This window comes from Colobus angolensis, unplaced genomic scaffold (genome assembly GCF_000951035.1).
Source record: "Colobus angolensis palliatus isolate OR3802 unplaced genomic scaffold, Cang.pa_1.0 Scaffold68, whole genome shotgun sequence".
NCBI lineage: Eukaryota > Metazoa > Chordata > Mammalia > Primates > Cercopithecidae > Colobus > Colobus angolensis.
In genome coordinates this window covers 8385371-8400877 of record NW_012120487.1, presented here as the reverse complement: position 1 = coordinate 8400877, position 15507 = coordinate 8385371, and the positions used below count along the sequence as shown (strand labels likewise).

Genomic DNA, 15507 nt, shown 5'->3' with positions numbered 1-15507 from the left:
CGGCGGGAGCACCGGAGGCGGGGGCGGCTTCGACCCCCCGCCCGCCTACCACGAAGTGGTGGACGCGGAGGTGAGGAGGGGTAACACCAGACCTCTGTGGGAAGCCACTGGGCTGGAGTTACTGGGAGGGGACACACCCCGCTGGGCTTGGTGTGGGAAGAGGGCATTCGGCGGGGGCTTTAGTGGGGGCGGGGCGGAGACAGAAGCCCCAGGCCCCAGTTGGGGACCGAAGTCACTTGATTGGGGTTAAGTGGGGAGAGGGACCCTTAGGAGAGGCGTGTAAAAGGGAATTAGGGATGCCGAGAGCAGAGCTGTGGGTTGGGGTGAGGAGGGGTCCCTTAGGCTTCTGGCTATGCACGCCGACGATGGGGAGGAGGTTCCAGGGCTATCATCCGAGATGGGAAGACAGACACTTGAGCGTATAGTGAGAAGGATGCGTGCAGTAGGGCGTCGGAAATGGGGTACTGGTGCACTAGGCTAGGTCGGAGATTTTGTGGCACGAGGTTTCAGTGAAGGATTGGCGGAGGCACCAGGTTCAGAGTCAGAAAAAGTGGTGTGGGCCGGCCGGAGTAGTGGTCTTTGACAGGATCATAGGAAAACTGTTGGGGTTAGGAATGAGGTTGGGGTTTTAGTCAAGGATCGGAAAGAGGGGACATTGAGTAGGATTTAAAATGAAGAGGGAAGGGGCCGGGGCCAGGAATAAGGACTTGAATAAAGTCTGGGTTGTGGGCACTGGACTTGAATAAGATCAGGTATTAGAGCAGTGGGGATTGCACTGAGAGGGCAGAGGTGGGAGGCCTGGGCAGGGGTGGGAACTGGAATTGGAAGATAGAGCTGGGACCAGGTCTGGGTTAAGAGGGAGTACTGGTCATCGATAAGGTCAGAAATGAGAGAAAACTAGACTGGGGAAAGAGATTGTAGTCATATTGAGGTGCTGTGCAGAGGGGCACGGAACAGGGTAGGAGCCCAATGGAAGTGGAGGAGGAGTTTTGAGGCTAATGGCTTTGATCAGAGACCTCAAGTCTAGGTGGAGAAAACTGTGCCTGTTTAGTTTGGGGTGTGAGCAAGGAACATGGGGGAAGAAAACGGACTCTTCTACAATGAAGAAAAAAGATCAACCAGAAGCAGCAGTGCTTTTGAACAATTACTTTGCAGAAACAGAGCTCATGGCAGGAATTTTGGTCAGATTCGTTGGGTAGTTCATTTCAGGGGCTGGTAGAGCAGCTTGACCTGACCACAGAAAAGCACAGATCTCAAATTATTGGGATTGCATTATTAGGTAGAGATACGAATTCGGAAGCTTAGAGAAGCTAAGCCTTCTGAAAGACTTTTTCCTGAGCAGTTTTATATCCTTTTAATTGTATGCTTTTGTAACAGTTCCTGGGGCTGAAGTAGCTTGAGCAAGAAGGTGGCACTTAAAAAAAAATGGTTTCTGCACAAGATTTCTTTGGCTTCCACACTTTGACACAGTTGCTAGATTGCCCCTGTAACCCACTAACTCAGCTGTATCGTTGACTAGTATTTGGAAATAAATATTGTTATTATTCCTAGTTTGGGAATTTAAAAAAAATCCCATATAATTGAGTAACCGTACTTAAGTCACTTTAAGAAATGAGCTTCTCATTGCCAGTTCCTATCACTCCTCCCTTGTTCCTTCTAGTTTTGACCCAGTTTTGAAATCAAGAAGAAAGCCGTTGCTTTTTCAGAAGGTGTTTGTATAACTGCAAAGCTCAGTGTATCCTCATTATGTGACGAATTTGATTCTTTTTTTCTTTTGTCATACCTTTTAATTTCCTGTGATTGGAAAATCAATTTAAATTACAATGCTTGGTGCATTCATGTTAACATTAGCGCTAACCTTAGCTTACTGCCAGTACATGTAAGTACAAAGAATTGGGAGTGGCTTCTTATGTGAATGGCAGACTAAGGAGTTTGGTTTGCGGTAAATTAAAATCCATAAAATCTTCATCTTTTTGAAGCAGTGCATCAAGTCCTCATTTCTCCTAGACCTGTGGATTTGGCCTGGGGGAGGGAGGCTGCACTGTTTACTTTTTAGAGTTCTAGAGGAGCTGGTGACTGAGGCTGCTTTACCCAGAAAGCGTGTTGGCAGAGGTTGGCAGGCTGACACTTTCCTGACACACAGGAGCCTTTTGGGAACATTTAACGCAGAATGTGCCTCTGTTGTTTAAAAATCTTAATGCATGCCACCTATGCAACTTCTTGGTCATCCTTGGTGTACGCAGTGGGAAACTGAGGCTCTTGATCTTGGGAAATAGGGAAAGGCAATAAATATTATCCAGCATCTACAGGGTGTCAGGCCCTGTCTTAGGTGCGTTATACGGTTTATTTAACCCTTGGTGAGAGAGTTAACGTAGCCATTTTAGTGATACGATTATGTAGTGGGTGGCAGAGGCTGTGAACCCAGGTCTCTGACTTCAAAGCCAGTGTGCTTTTCACTCTGCTCAACTCGTGGTTTTGGGATTAAATTTGTGTGGTAACATTATGGATAGTAAGGAAAAATAATGAGGGAAAGACAGATTTTGAGGCTACTGTGCAATGATGTGGTGAGCACCAATCAAGGCATTAGGAATCGAATAATGGATAGAAAATAAGGTGAATCAGATTTTTAAAAAAGAAGCATACTTTAGAAATTAATAACTAGTGCTGCTCCCTTGTTTAACAAATGCAGCCTTTCAGGCCCCAAAGGGGAAGTGACTTGTCCCCACAGAGTCAGTTAATAGAAGAGGTGGGGCTAGTACTCAGGCCCTTTTGCTGTAAGTCCTGCACTCTTTCGGCCTCTCTTTCAAGGAAAATGGAATAGGACACAGTAATGGGTTAAAGGGAAGGAAGAAAAGAGTAAAAAAACTGGGTGAAGATTGTCAGCTATTATATAGTTAACCCTTTTTATTTCTAAAAACAGAACCTTATTTTAAATTATATCCATTTCTATTTGCTGCATAGGAAATTTCAGTTTCATTGTCTTCTTTAAAAATTGGGAAAACAGAATAAAATATAATTGATTAGAAAAGAAAAAAATGACTTAAGTTTTTTTTTATATTTGTAGTTTGGGGATAGCAATGGTTTTCTCTTATGCCTTCCTGTCCCAGGGGCAGGGAGTAGAGTGGTGAACAGAACATGGTGTTTACATTCTAGTGGGTCTTAGTCCAAGCCTCTCATTTTCCGAGAAATGACTGCCCAAGGTCATGTAGCTAGTTAGGTAAATCTGTTTGGGGCCCTACTGTAATTAGGGATTGGTTTAAAAATTAATATTTGAACAGTGAAAGCTGTTAACTTCCGGTTCAGTAGAAGCAAGGAGAATGCAGATAAAAAATACCCAGATATCTAGCAAAACACAGAACTGCATAGAAAGCCACCTTGTTAATATCCTCCAATTAAGTAAGTAAAGATACTGTTTTCCAGAAAAGATGTGTTTGGTTCTCACTAGTATTGTTGGATGTAAATGTTCTTGGTCTCTGGGTCTGGAAGGGACTTTGAGAAGCTGTCCAGTTTTGATTTTGAATAGCAATACTTCAAAATCATTCCGCGGCACACAAGAGTCTGTTCTATTATTAAAGAGCGTGATCTCTCACAGCTGCTCTAAATAACTTATTCTGATTTTTAACCACCCCCCCGTCAGAATTCTTCACTCTTTACTGCATGGCTAATGTAAACTCCTTTGGCCTCCTAAGTGCGTACCAATTGGTTCTGTTCTGTGCACAACCGGAAGAGTCAGGCCTTTGTAATCCCTCCAGGGGATCAGTAGAAATCTGAACCAGGTATCCTGTGCATCTTACAGAACCTAACAATGATGAAATGTACCTTATCCATAAGGAATACCTTCATACATTAATACTATAAAGAATACCTTATTTATTAAGTTTGTCTTTAGAAAATACTAAAGTGGAAGTTTTGGGAAGGAAATTTCATATTAACTGAGGAAATACTTTTCTTTGCTGTCTAGTGCTGTTAATTAATAGTCCCAGAAGTGACATTTAATATTGTGATCTGATAAACATTATGAACTCCTTGCTTTGTTCCTGTTTTAATGTGGATGTTCCTTCTGGAGGTATTATTTTGTCAGAAGTACTTTCAAGATTTCATTGCTTTTTTTTTTTTTAAGTTTAGAGCCCCAAAGTTGGTCCTGCTGTAATATATCTAAGTCACATAAAAATAAAAAGCATATTAATTTGTACTTCCTTAACTTACCTCATTCCTGTCTCTTTTTTTCCCCTTTGGTAGTAAGTGTTAATTATAAATGGATTAAAATTGTAATACTGTCAGTGTGTATAATTAAGGTTTATGTTAAAATTCATGTTATTCTTTTCCCAAAATACGGCAATCCTAGTATGAATGTGGAGTGAATATCAAATGAGTAGCTTTTAGTTAACTATTAGTGATTTGAATCCATGACCTGTGGTTTATGAATTACTGTGATTTGGTAACTTTTAAAAAAAAGGCCCTTAAAAGGCTTTAGAGTAAGAAAATGAAATAATTTCCCAAATCAGTTGAAAGTAGATGAAATAAAAATAGGGAATTAAAGAAGAATCAGTATAGCCTAATTTTTAAGTAAGAATTTCTTTCTGATCCTATATATATATATATATATATTTCCTTTGGGAATTAGGTCTGTGAGTTAATCTAATGGTTGGAGTCTCACCTTGTAATTACCTGGCCATTCACTTTTAGAATGAATGTAATTTGGCATGAAGGGAGTACCTTTTGCGTGTCTGTGAATGTGGTTTTAGTGAAATCATAGTAGGTTGTGACAGCTTTATACAGCATAGTAATATTGTTAGCTTAAATTTTGAAAACAATTTCAATGTTAGAAAAACAAATGTTGTAATGTTTTAGCAATTTGAGGAAAAGGTTTCAATGTTAATAGAAAAGTAAGTCCATATACTTAAGTATTTTTATACTTACTGCCTACAATATCATATACCATTTACTTGAATCTGAGTGTGAAGGAGGGCATTTTTTGCTTTTAATAAGAAAATATTAAGAAAGATTTAGTAGAATCTCAAATCTGGAGTTCATTTTTCCTGGAAATTTTCCTTATATGGAACCACAGAGAGACATAAGAAGTAAACACATAAGATTGAACCATTTCAGAACACCTTCATACATGCATTAAAGCTCATGCACTACTCCACTCACTAAGCGCTCTCAGTGCACTAAAGCTCATGCATTTCATTCGTGTTTAAGCTTAAAAAAAATGCAGTTCAAACAAGTTTCAATATTAGGTTTCCTATCAAATTAGAATGGTTTTATGGCAGTCTAAACACAAGGTGATGAGCTCGACAATAGTGAGAAGTGACATAGCAGCTTAGTGGTCAAGGAGGGGACAGGAAAGCTTTAAAAGCCGACTCAACCAAATCACACTAGCCAATTTGTGTAGGGTGATTTGAAACAGCTTTATGTGTTTCATGGCCCTGAGAGGATAACTATTTTTTCAATGATGTCACAGTCAAGAAGAGGTTCCAGTATGGTCTGCTTAAGAAGGGTCAGGAATGTTTAATGTATTTTAGTAAGGTTTTCCTTAAAAAAAAAAAGAAGAAGAAGAAAGTTGGACGGATGGAGAAGTAGGCTTCAGATACCTGGAAAATTCAGACGTGAGGACATTTCAGTCATAATACTAGATTACAGAGGTACAGCTAAGAGAGTTGTGCTTCATTTTCAAAAGAGTAAATGTTTTTCTCCTCCCTTTTTTTCTAGGGAGTTTTACTTCCTTTTTTTTAAGCTTGTATTTCTCATTCTCCTTATCATAGGAATTTTTATTGTTTAGTGTTATCACATTTTTCAGTCACAGCTGATATAAAAATTGTTGTTAAGCTCGTATTGACAGTAGGTGATAGTAGGTGGCATTATTGGTTGTTGTTTTTTTTGAGATGGAGTTTTGCTCTTTCGCCCAGGCTGGAGTGCAGTGGCGCAATCTTGGCTTACTGCAACATCCGCCTTCCAGTTTCAAGCGATTATTTTGCCTCAGCCTCCCAAGTAGCTGGGATTATAGGCGCCTGCCGGCATGTTCTGCTAATTTTTGTATTTTTAGTAGAGATGGGGGTTTCACCATGTCGGCCAGGCTGATTTCGAACTCCTGACCTCATGATCCGCCTGCCTCGGCCTCCTGAAGTGCTGGGATCACAGCCGTGAATCATCATGCCCAGCGCTGTTTTTTGTTTTGTTTTATTATTTTGAGACAGAGTATAGTTCTGTCACCCAGTCTGGAGTGCAGTGGTGTGATCTCAGCTCACTGCAACCTCCGTCTCTCAGGTTCAAGTGATTCTCCTGCCTCAGCCTCCCAGGTAGCTGGGATTACAGGCATGCACCCACCACGTCCGGCTCATTTTCGTATTTTCAGTAGAGCCGGGGTTTCACCATGTTGGCCAGGCTGGTCTCACTGGCCTCAAGTGATCCGCCTACCTCGGCCTCCCAAAGTGCTGGGATTACAGGTGTGAGCCTCCACACCTGGCCAACATTATTGTTTTTGTCCATAATCTCTGTGGTGAGTTTTGGCGAAGTGTTTTATAACCATTTGTTTTTATAGTATGTTTACAGGGTCACTTGTCTGTCCACTAGTGAGAAACCTGGCTCCCACCATTGTTAGCTTCCATTTTTTTATTTCTCTGTGTGTGTTATGTGTGAGAAGGAGAATCCACTATTTTAGAGGTGATTACCATATGCTAGTTAATGGAATATATAACCGTAGATTTTATTTGTTTTTATTTTCTCTGAAGAGCTAACACAAGTAAGTTTAAATTTTATTCTTACAATCTTTCCAGAAATTAAAATGCTTCTGACATGATGCAACAGTCCGTGAAATCTTTTAAAGGACTGAGTTGAAGATGTGATTGTTCTCTTCAAAAATAAATAATATTTTAGGTACTCACCAAAGGCTTCCTACTTCTAAAGATAAACACTAACAAGTAGTTGTAGCACACAATTTACTTTCCTGTAGCATCAAGCCACTTATTTGTATTGTGAAATTCATTTGACATTATTTATTATATTTTCACTTGTTTATATCAAGAATATTTTATAAAACCATTACTTATAAAGCAACACAATACAGTTGTCCCTTGATACCCATAGGGGGCTGGTTCCAGGACACCACCCGGCCATGCTCAAGTCCCTAGTGTTTCCATCTAACCTACACACATCCTCCCCTATACTTTAAGTCATCTCTAGATTACTCGTAATACCTAATACAATGGAAATGCTGTGTAAACAGTTGTTACGTCATATTGTTTCTTGTTTGTACTTTTTTATTGTTGTAGTCTTATTTTTTTTTTTTTTTTTGAGACGGAGTCTTGCCCTGTCGCCTGGGCTGGAGTGCAGTGGCCGGATCTCAGCTCACTGCAAGCTCCGCCTCCCGGGTCTACGCCATTCTCCTGCCTCAACCTCCCAAGCAGCTGGGACCACAGGCGCCCGCCACCTCGCCTGGCTAGTTTTTTGTATTTTTTTAGTAGAGACGGGGTTTCACAGTGCCAGCCAGGATGGTCTCGATCTCCTGACTTCGTGATCCGCCCGTCTCGGCCTCCCAAAGTGCTGGGATTACAGGCTTGAGCCACCGCGCCTGGCCTGTAGTCTTATTTTTAATTTTTTCTTCAAATAATTTTGATTTGCAGTTGGTTGAATCTGCAGATGTGGAACCCATGGATACAGAGAGCCAGCTGTACTTAACTCCTGTATCAGTAGGTTTCCAAAATTGTTTCTGAAATTAAATTCTTTGTCAGAAAGACTTGTTGGTCAGAAATTCAAATCCAAGACTTTTCAGTCTCTGCTTCATGTACGGTTAAAACCCAGATTTTCGTAAATAGTTCAGCATTTCCTTTTTTTTTTTTCCCCTTTTCCATTTCTCCTATATTGTCAGTTTTGGTTGAACATTAATTGCTTTTTGAGAACTATAGTTGGTAATCTATAGTGTGGAGCATTTTGGTAACAATTTTATTATTTTGTTTTAGTTTTTGAGACAAAGTCTCACTCTGTCACCCAGGCTGCAGTGCAGTGAGGCGATTTTGGCTCATTGTAGCCTCTGCTTCCTAGGCTCAAGTGATCCTCCCCACCTCAGGCTCTCAAGTAGCTGGGACCACAGGTGTGCACCACCACACCTGGCCAATTTTTGTATTCTTTTTTGTAGATACGGGGTTTCGCCATGTTGCTCAGGCTGGTCTTGAACTCCTCAGCTCAGGTGATCTGCCCACCTCAGCCTCCCCAAGTGCCAGGATTACAGGTGTGAGCCAGCCACCATGCCCAGCCTTGGTAGCAGTTTAAGATGTATTTCAGATCCTAGAAAATATGAAGGTACTCTGTGAATAGCAACACTATAATTAATCATCTGTGTTATTCTAGACTCCTTGCTCTCTTTCTTATGGAATAACCTATTCTAATCCTAAATATTTCTCATGCCCCTTCCCTCTATCCTCACTATTACTACTCTGGTTTTGGCTTATGTCCTCCCTGCCACCCTTTTTTCTTTTTTAGTGTTTTTCTCTGCCATTCACTGGCACAAGAATGATTTCTCTAAAATGTAAGTTTTAATTGTGGAATAGTCTTGGTAAAATGGTTTTGTGGTTCCTCATATTGTATAGGTAAAACCTAAACTCCTTTTCTTTCAAGGTCTCCAGACTTACCTATCTGGTCTTATCTCCTGCCTTCCTGTTCTAAGCTCTTTTGCAGTTTAGCTGCTATTTTCCCATTCTCATTCCTACTCCCCGATATCTCTTCTGCCTGTCTAACACTAAATCATTCTTCAAGGTTAACTCAATTGCCACTTCTCTATAGGGAACACTTGTCTTACACCACTACATTCTCCCACTGCATTTTGCATGTACACCAAGTAAAACAGTTAAAAATTTTTCTGCATTTGCACGTGTGTATTGATAATTCCCATTAGGCATTGAACAGGACTGTTTTTATCTCTGTGTCCCTAGTACTGGCTCACAATAATACTTAGTTGGATAGAGAGATGACTCAGTGGTTGGATGGAAAGAAAATAGTAAATGAAATGAAAGAAAACGTCTCATGGTATTTGAAAGAGTATTCAGCTTAGGATTTGGGAGACTGTACCTTTCTGTTCAGCATTCTGTTTCTTGCTGTTATTTGGCAAGTCGGTTTGCCTTTCTGAAACTCCATTTTCTCCTCTATAAAGTGGGCATCATCTTAGACTAGATCTAGAATACTTAATTTTTTCATTCATTGACTCCTTTAAGAAATTAAGAGCTATGGGACCTCTCATGTATACATGTAAATATGCATACTTAATTTTGAAAATAAGCTTGTACTAAAATATTAATACTGTTATTTTGGGGTGATAGGGCTATACTCTGCCTATTTTTCTGTGTTTTAGAATTTTTCTTTCATGAGTTTTTAAAAAGTATATAAACTTTATTAAAATTAAAAGCAAACCAAGCTGTGTTCAAATGAGAGTAGTTAAAAAGATTAAAGTATTGCATAATTCTTAGGAAAATTTTGCAGACTCTAAAATTATTCAAAAACTTTACTAATGAGGAAAATGAAATATAAAAAAGATTTAATTTGCTTTTTATCTAATTGAAATAAGGAAAAAAGTATACTGCTTCCTAGCACATCATTGGGAACTTTTTTTTAAAATCTAGAATTCACATTTGACTGTTCTGTTATATAGTTATTTCTAGCTTTAAGAAAACTGACTCAGAAGATGCAATTCAGCAGGACTTTTTGAATTTGAGTCACTGTTTAAGCTTTAATGGAGTTTCTATTTCGTTGCCTTTTCTGCCCCTTCTGTTCTTTTTCTGCATGCTCCCCTTGTCCTGCCCCCATATCTCACAGCATTTTGCCTTGCTAATTGTTTTTAGGACATTGTTATATATGACTCCAGTGTGTATTTTGATTGACCTTTAGATTATCTGCCAGCTTTTGAAGACTCTCAAAGTTCTGTGGTGACTACATTTTGAAAACAGCTGTGTTTAAAGCCCTTTTTTTGGCCAAAGGGATGGAATGGAAACACACACTTGGCTGACATGGCCTTCCCTGGTGACCTCTGTTCCTGTGACCTGCGCAGTATTACTCATTGTGGGGCCGTTGGTAGTTGCACTCACAGTCTCATCTGTTACTTAACTTTCTTTCTCTCATTTGTATACTTTAATGGACTCTCGTGTCTGTTTGCACATTTTTAAGAAAGTGGGGCTGCTATTTCTGTTGTTTTTATTAAGTAAAAAATAAAGAGTTCTCAGAATAAAAACTAGTTTTAAATTAAATAATGGTTTAGATCAAATTCCAATGGAAAGAATAGGCATTATACTGAAAATGTCAGAGCAGCAAAACAGCCATGATCCAGTTTAACAAAATAACCATTCAGTAAGTTTTTATTGAGAACTTATTGTGTGCTAGGTACTAAGCGAGATGTTAGAAATGAATACAATGGTGAACAAATTAGACATTTTCCTTCTCTTATTATAAATTCAAAGCTGGTTGGTTTCTTATGCCCCAAGTCTAATAAATCTTAATATTCTCTTTCAGAAACTAGAGAGAGGTCTTGAAGAGTTGTGGGTTAAATATGAAAGCTTAAATCTGTGTATCAAAAGCATTTGTATAGTGCCTCTAGAATTTTTTGTGATGTAATTTGATTCATAGTGGTATCCACTGCCAAGAAGCCAAATGATATATTTTTTAAGCAGTATTTCTTTAGTGTCATGGAATAGACAGAATTTGTATTTATTTGCCTGTTAGATGATTAATATTAGTAGATTGATGACTCTCTCAACTAGTATCTTTTTAAAGAGTGATGTTAATTATTTTAATGAAATGGCATTATTTTTTATCCTAAAAGCATAAGTGTATCAGTTTTTCCCAAAAAGAGAAATTGCTTTAAGTCTTATTTTAGGCTAAAAATCTCTTAATGATTATTGATAATAAAAAAATTACTTTAGAGAAATGTTGGTAATTTTTGAAAGACTTAATTATGGTGGAAATAGCAGTAACTCGGTAAATAAAAACCTGTCTGGCATTAATAACATGAGGACTGCTTAGTTTATTATAAGTATTTTGCTTTTGTGGTCAGTTTTATATTGGAATGAACTGTGCTAAAACTTGGAAAATGTTAATAATTTTTCTTTTAGTAATATACTTCTCATGATGTCTACCTTATTTTGAAATATTTTGGTGAGTTACAGTAGCAGCAGATCATCCTATAATTCCCTAGTTAACAGCTAAAATATTTTAGATGTGCACATGCACACACATGTATGTAATGTATTTAATTTTGAGAAAATGTCAGGTGTCTATTGAGCAACCAGACTCTCTGTGTTGAATTATGTCAGCCAAAAATATATGATTTATACCATTAAAACAATTGGTTCATGATATATGTGCAGATATACTGACACCTTTAGAGAATAACAAGGAAGTGCTGTTTGCTTTCTAATACTTTGAGCTTTTTATGGTTGAAGTATAAAACATGCCTGTGGTAGAGAAATTTTAAGCATCTATTAAGGAGGATCGAAGATTAGAAATGATGCAGTTACCTTGTATTCTCCCAGTTCATAGTGATTGTAATATGGGAGAGAAATATTAAGACTACTTAGCAAGGTATACTTCATAAAACAGCACAATTATCTGTAGAGCTGACAATATTTCCTGCATTTCCCTCTCCTTATTCCAGTAAGTAGAACTAAAAGTTGAAACTTTAAGGATTAAAATGGATTATTTGTTTCAGAGCTGGGACCATGGAGATCTGGTGGTGGTAAGCCTTGTCAGCTTAGGGAGGAGGACCTTGACTCTTGGCTCAGCAGAGTCAGAAAAGGAACCCAGCCTTCTGCCTCTTGAGATGTATTTTATTTACTTTACCATACTGTTCTTCTGACCTGAGGAAGTCTTTGACTGTAGGTTATCTTTAATATATCCTTCCTCATAAACTTTCTCTATTTAATCATCACATTTCCTTTGTTAGATATACACTGGTGTCTCCCCTTATCTGTGGGGAATGGATTCCGAGAACCCCAGAGGATGCAGAAAACCACAGATAGTACTGAACCCTACATATATTGTTTTTTCCTATATATACATACCTGTGATAAAGTTTAATGTATAAATTGGGCACAGTAAGAGATTAACAACAGGAACTAATAAATAGAACAATTACAATATACAGTAGTAAAAGTTTTATGAATATGATCTCTCTCACTTAAAATGTCTTATTGTACTCATGCTCCAGAGTGTTTATTCTATAGTTTATCTTGCTTTCTCATTAGGTACTTTTAAACTTTGGTTATTCGTAAGTTTATAAAGATAGTGGGAGTTGAGGAAAGGAAGATTGAGCAATTGCTATCACTTGTGAAGGTGCTGTGTCGTTCTCTCGACTAGCATGCTTGTACAAGTGATCCCCTGCCTGAGTCTATCCACAGTTGCACATGGTATTGAATATTTTAAAAATAAGCTTTAAGAGTCAGTATACAGGCTGGGCGTGGTGGCTCACGCCTATAATCACAGCACTTTGGGAGGCCAAGGCAGGTGGATCACCTGAGGTCAGGAGTTTGAGACCAGCCGGATCAACAGGGTGAAACCCCGTCTCTACTAAAAATACAAAAATTAGCCGGGTGTGGTAATGGATGCCTGTAGTCCCAGCTACTCAGGAAGCTGAGGCAGGAGAATTGCTTGAACCTGGGAGGCAGAGTTTGCAGTGAGCCAAGATTGCACCAGTGCACTGCAACTTGGGTGACAGAGTAAGACTCCATCTTGAAAGAAAGAGAGAGAGAGAGAGAGAGAAAAGAGTCGGTATACACATCGCTTGAAACAGTTACCATCTAATTTAGTAATTTTTTGTTTCAGATGTGTGTTGTTTAGTTTCTTAGAATAGCCTTTTTGTTCTCTGTGTGTCAAACACGGTAATGATTACAAATATCAACTGCAATGTATTATATACTTGCAGTTTTGAAAAACATTTTGAAATATACCTTGGAATGGTGTAAATATACTGAAAATACAACGCTTGCCTTAGGTTATATATTTTAATGAATATAAAAATAAAGCACGGTGAATATTGATGAACTCTTAGAAGATACTTAAAAAGGCAATCAGTTCTAAAATTTGCTAGATCCTCTTATGACTCCTTGCCTGTGCACGTGGGTTTACTCCTGCCTGTCATGCCCTCCTCCCTCGCCTCTTGCCGTAGTGGGCTGTTCCATAGCACTATGTGTGTGGTATCAACTTGATCCTTACATTTGATCCTTTCTCTACACAATAGATTTAACACAGCCTTGCAGTTGGCAGAGATAGGGTAGGAACATCCTCCTTCCTTAAGTCCAGCAAGTCCCAAGAGACTCCGAATGCTAACATACCACCTGTACTGTTAATCACTTGCTAATGGTTTTCTGTGAGAACTTGATGCCTTCCATTATACCTCCTCTCATTCTTTCTTCCCTTCCTGCTAGTTAAACGTCCCTTCTTGAGTTTGAATAGAAACCCTTTCGTACCTCTGTCATAGCATTTATTTCATTACATTGGCATTGTTCCTTTGTCACCATATTAAATTGAGTCTTTTTTTTTTTTTTTTTTTTTGAGACGGAGTCTTGCTCTGTCACCCAGGCTAGAGTGCAGTAGCATGCTCGGCTCACTGCAACCTCCGCCTCCTGGGTTCAAGCGACTCTCCTGCCTCAGCCTCCCGAGTAGCTGGGATTACAGGCACCTCCCACTGCGTCCAGCTAATTTTTGTATTTTTAGTACAGATAGAGTTTCACCATCTTGGCCAGGCTGGTCTCAAACTCCTGACCTCGTGATCCACCTGCCTTGGCCTCCCAAAGTGCTGGGATTACAGGTATGAGCCACTGCGCCTGGTCTAAATTGAGTCTTTTGAGAGCAGCATCTGGTTTTCTGTGTTTCCTGACAATTCAGGGAAACCCTTGACACAGGAGATACTCAACTGAATCAAAGAATCTGATCTGGAAAATATTTATTTGCATCACCATTTGGGAACACATTTCCCCCATTCATGCTTATCAAATAGTCTGTTAAATCTACTTTTGCCTAAAATACCCTACACAGTAGCTTGAAAATAGCATAAATGTTTTTGTAGTCTGTTGGCAGATTTCTGTCATAGTGTTTGCCTTGTATTACAGTTGGTGGGAAGGAACATTTTTTGAGCTATTGCTGGTGTCTTTATAATGTATACAATTTTGGATATAACACATTAAATTTGAACTTTGGTATTCTGTACCACTTCCTTTGATTTATGTTTTTTCTTTACCTCATAGAAAAATATTGGACACAAGAAAGAACATAGTGGACGCTAAAAGAAACAAACCCTTTTTCAGCCTTTAGTAGGACTGTTTGCCAGTCTGTTTTTATTTGGTTTTGTTACATCACTTAGGTGAGCTCTACTTTAGTAAGGAGAAGATTATTTGCAGAGATTATCATTTCTGGAGAGGAAAGAGAGAAAAGAGAAAACATGTCACAGTATAAAGCAGAAAACTGACTTTTAGTGTTGTTTTTGTTTCAAATAGTCACATTTATTTCATTTATTTCTATAATGATTAATGATTACACTATTAATCCAAGTGAGTTTATTTTGAAGTAAAGCTATTGAGATACTGTTTATTTTTTCTCCTTTCTCCTCCCAAAATAAAAAAAAAGTACGTGGAGTGGGAGTAGGAAGAGGAAAGAAAGAGTGGTATGGTAACTATTTGTTCAACACTGAGCAATCTGTTGAATGTCTTTGGCTCTCTTCTGGCTTCTGAGAACTAAGATACAGCCCTTGCTTTTAAGAGGTTCATAACCTATTCCAGTGGTTCTAAAGAGTTGCTAGGGATGGCCAACATCAGATCAGAGTCACTTGGATTGTTTTTTCAGTATAGCTTATCCCCATTAGGACCTCAAAGTATCCTAGGAACTTCTGACAGCCTGGGGAATGTTGTGGAAAGCTACTTAGTAAAATATTAGAAAATGGTCTACTACAAATTTCAACTGGGTATAATTTGATTTGATACTTGATAAGGTTTGGCTCTGTGTCCCCCACCCACATCTCATCTTGAATTATACTCCCATAATTCCCATGTCCACGTGTTGTGCGAGGGACCTGTGGGAGATAATTGAATTATGGGGGCAGTTTTCCCCACTGTTCTCATGGTAGTGAATAAGTCTCATGAGAGCTGATGGTTTTATCAGGAGTTTCCACTTTTGCATCTTCCTCATTCTCTCTTTGCCTGCTCCTGCTGTCGTCCATGTGAGACATGACTTGCTCCTCCTTGCCTTCTGCCTTGATTGTGAGGCTTCCCCAGCCACGTGGAACTGTAAGTCCAATTAAACCTCTTTCTTTTGTAAATTGTCCAGTCTCAGGTATGTCTCTATCGGTGGCGTGAAAATGGACTAATGCAATACTAGATATATTTTTGCCAGGTTTTTATGTTGAACAATTTATAGTCTACAGAAGTTGAAAGAACAATACAGTGAACACTTGTATACCCTTCACCTTGATTCATTATTTGCAAACATTTTGTCGTATTTTCTTTAGCTCCTCTCTCTCTCTCTCTCTCCCCCTCT

The 15507-nt window shown here is 38.9% G+C and overlaps 1 protein-coding gene across 1 annotated transcript in view; it reads left to right on the top strand.

Moving 5' to 3' along the window:
• Position 1: 1 nt before the first annotated feature.
• Positions 2-15507, top strand: part of USP24 (ubiquitin specific peptidase 24) — a gene marked incomplete at its 5' end in the record, with an annotated part of 148101 nt that continues 132595 nt past the window's right edge. Inside the window, one exon of the mRNA XM_011926379.1 lies at positions 2-70. Within this exon, the coding sequence (XP_011781769.1) occupies positions 2-70 (69 nt within the window). The remainder of the gene's footprint in view (positions 71-15507) is intronic.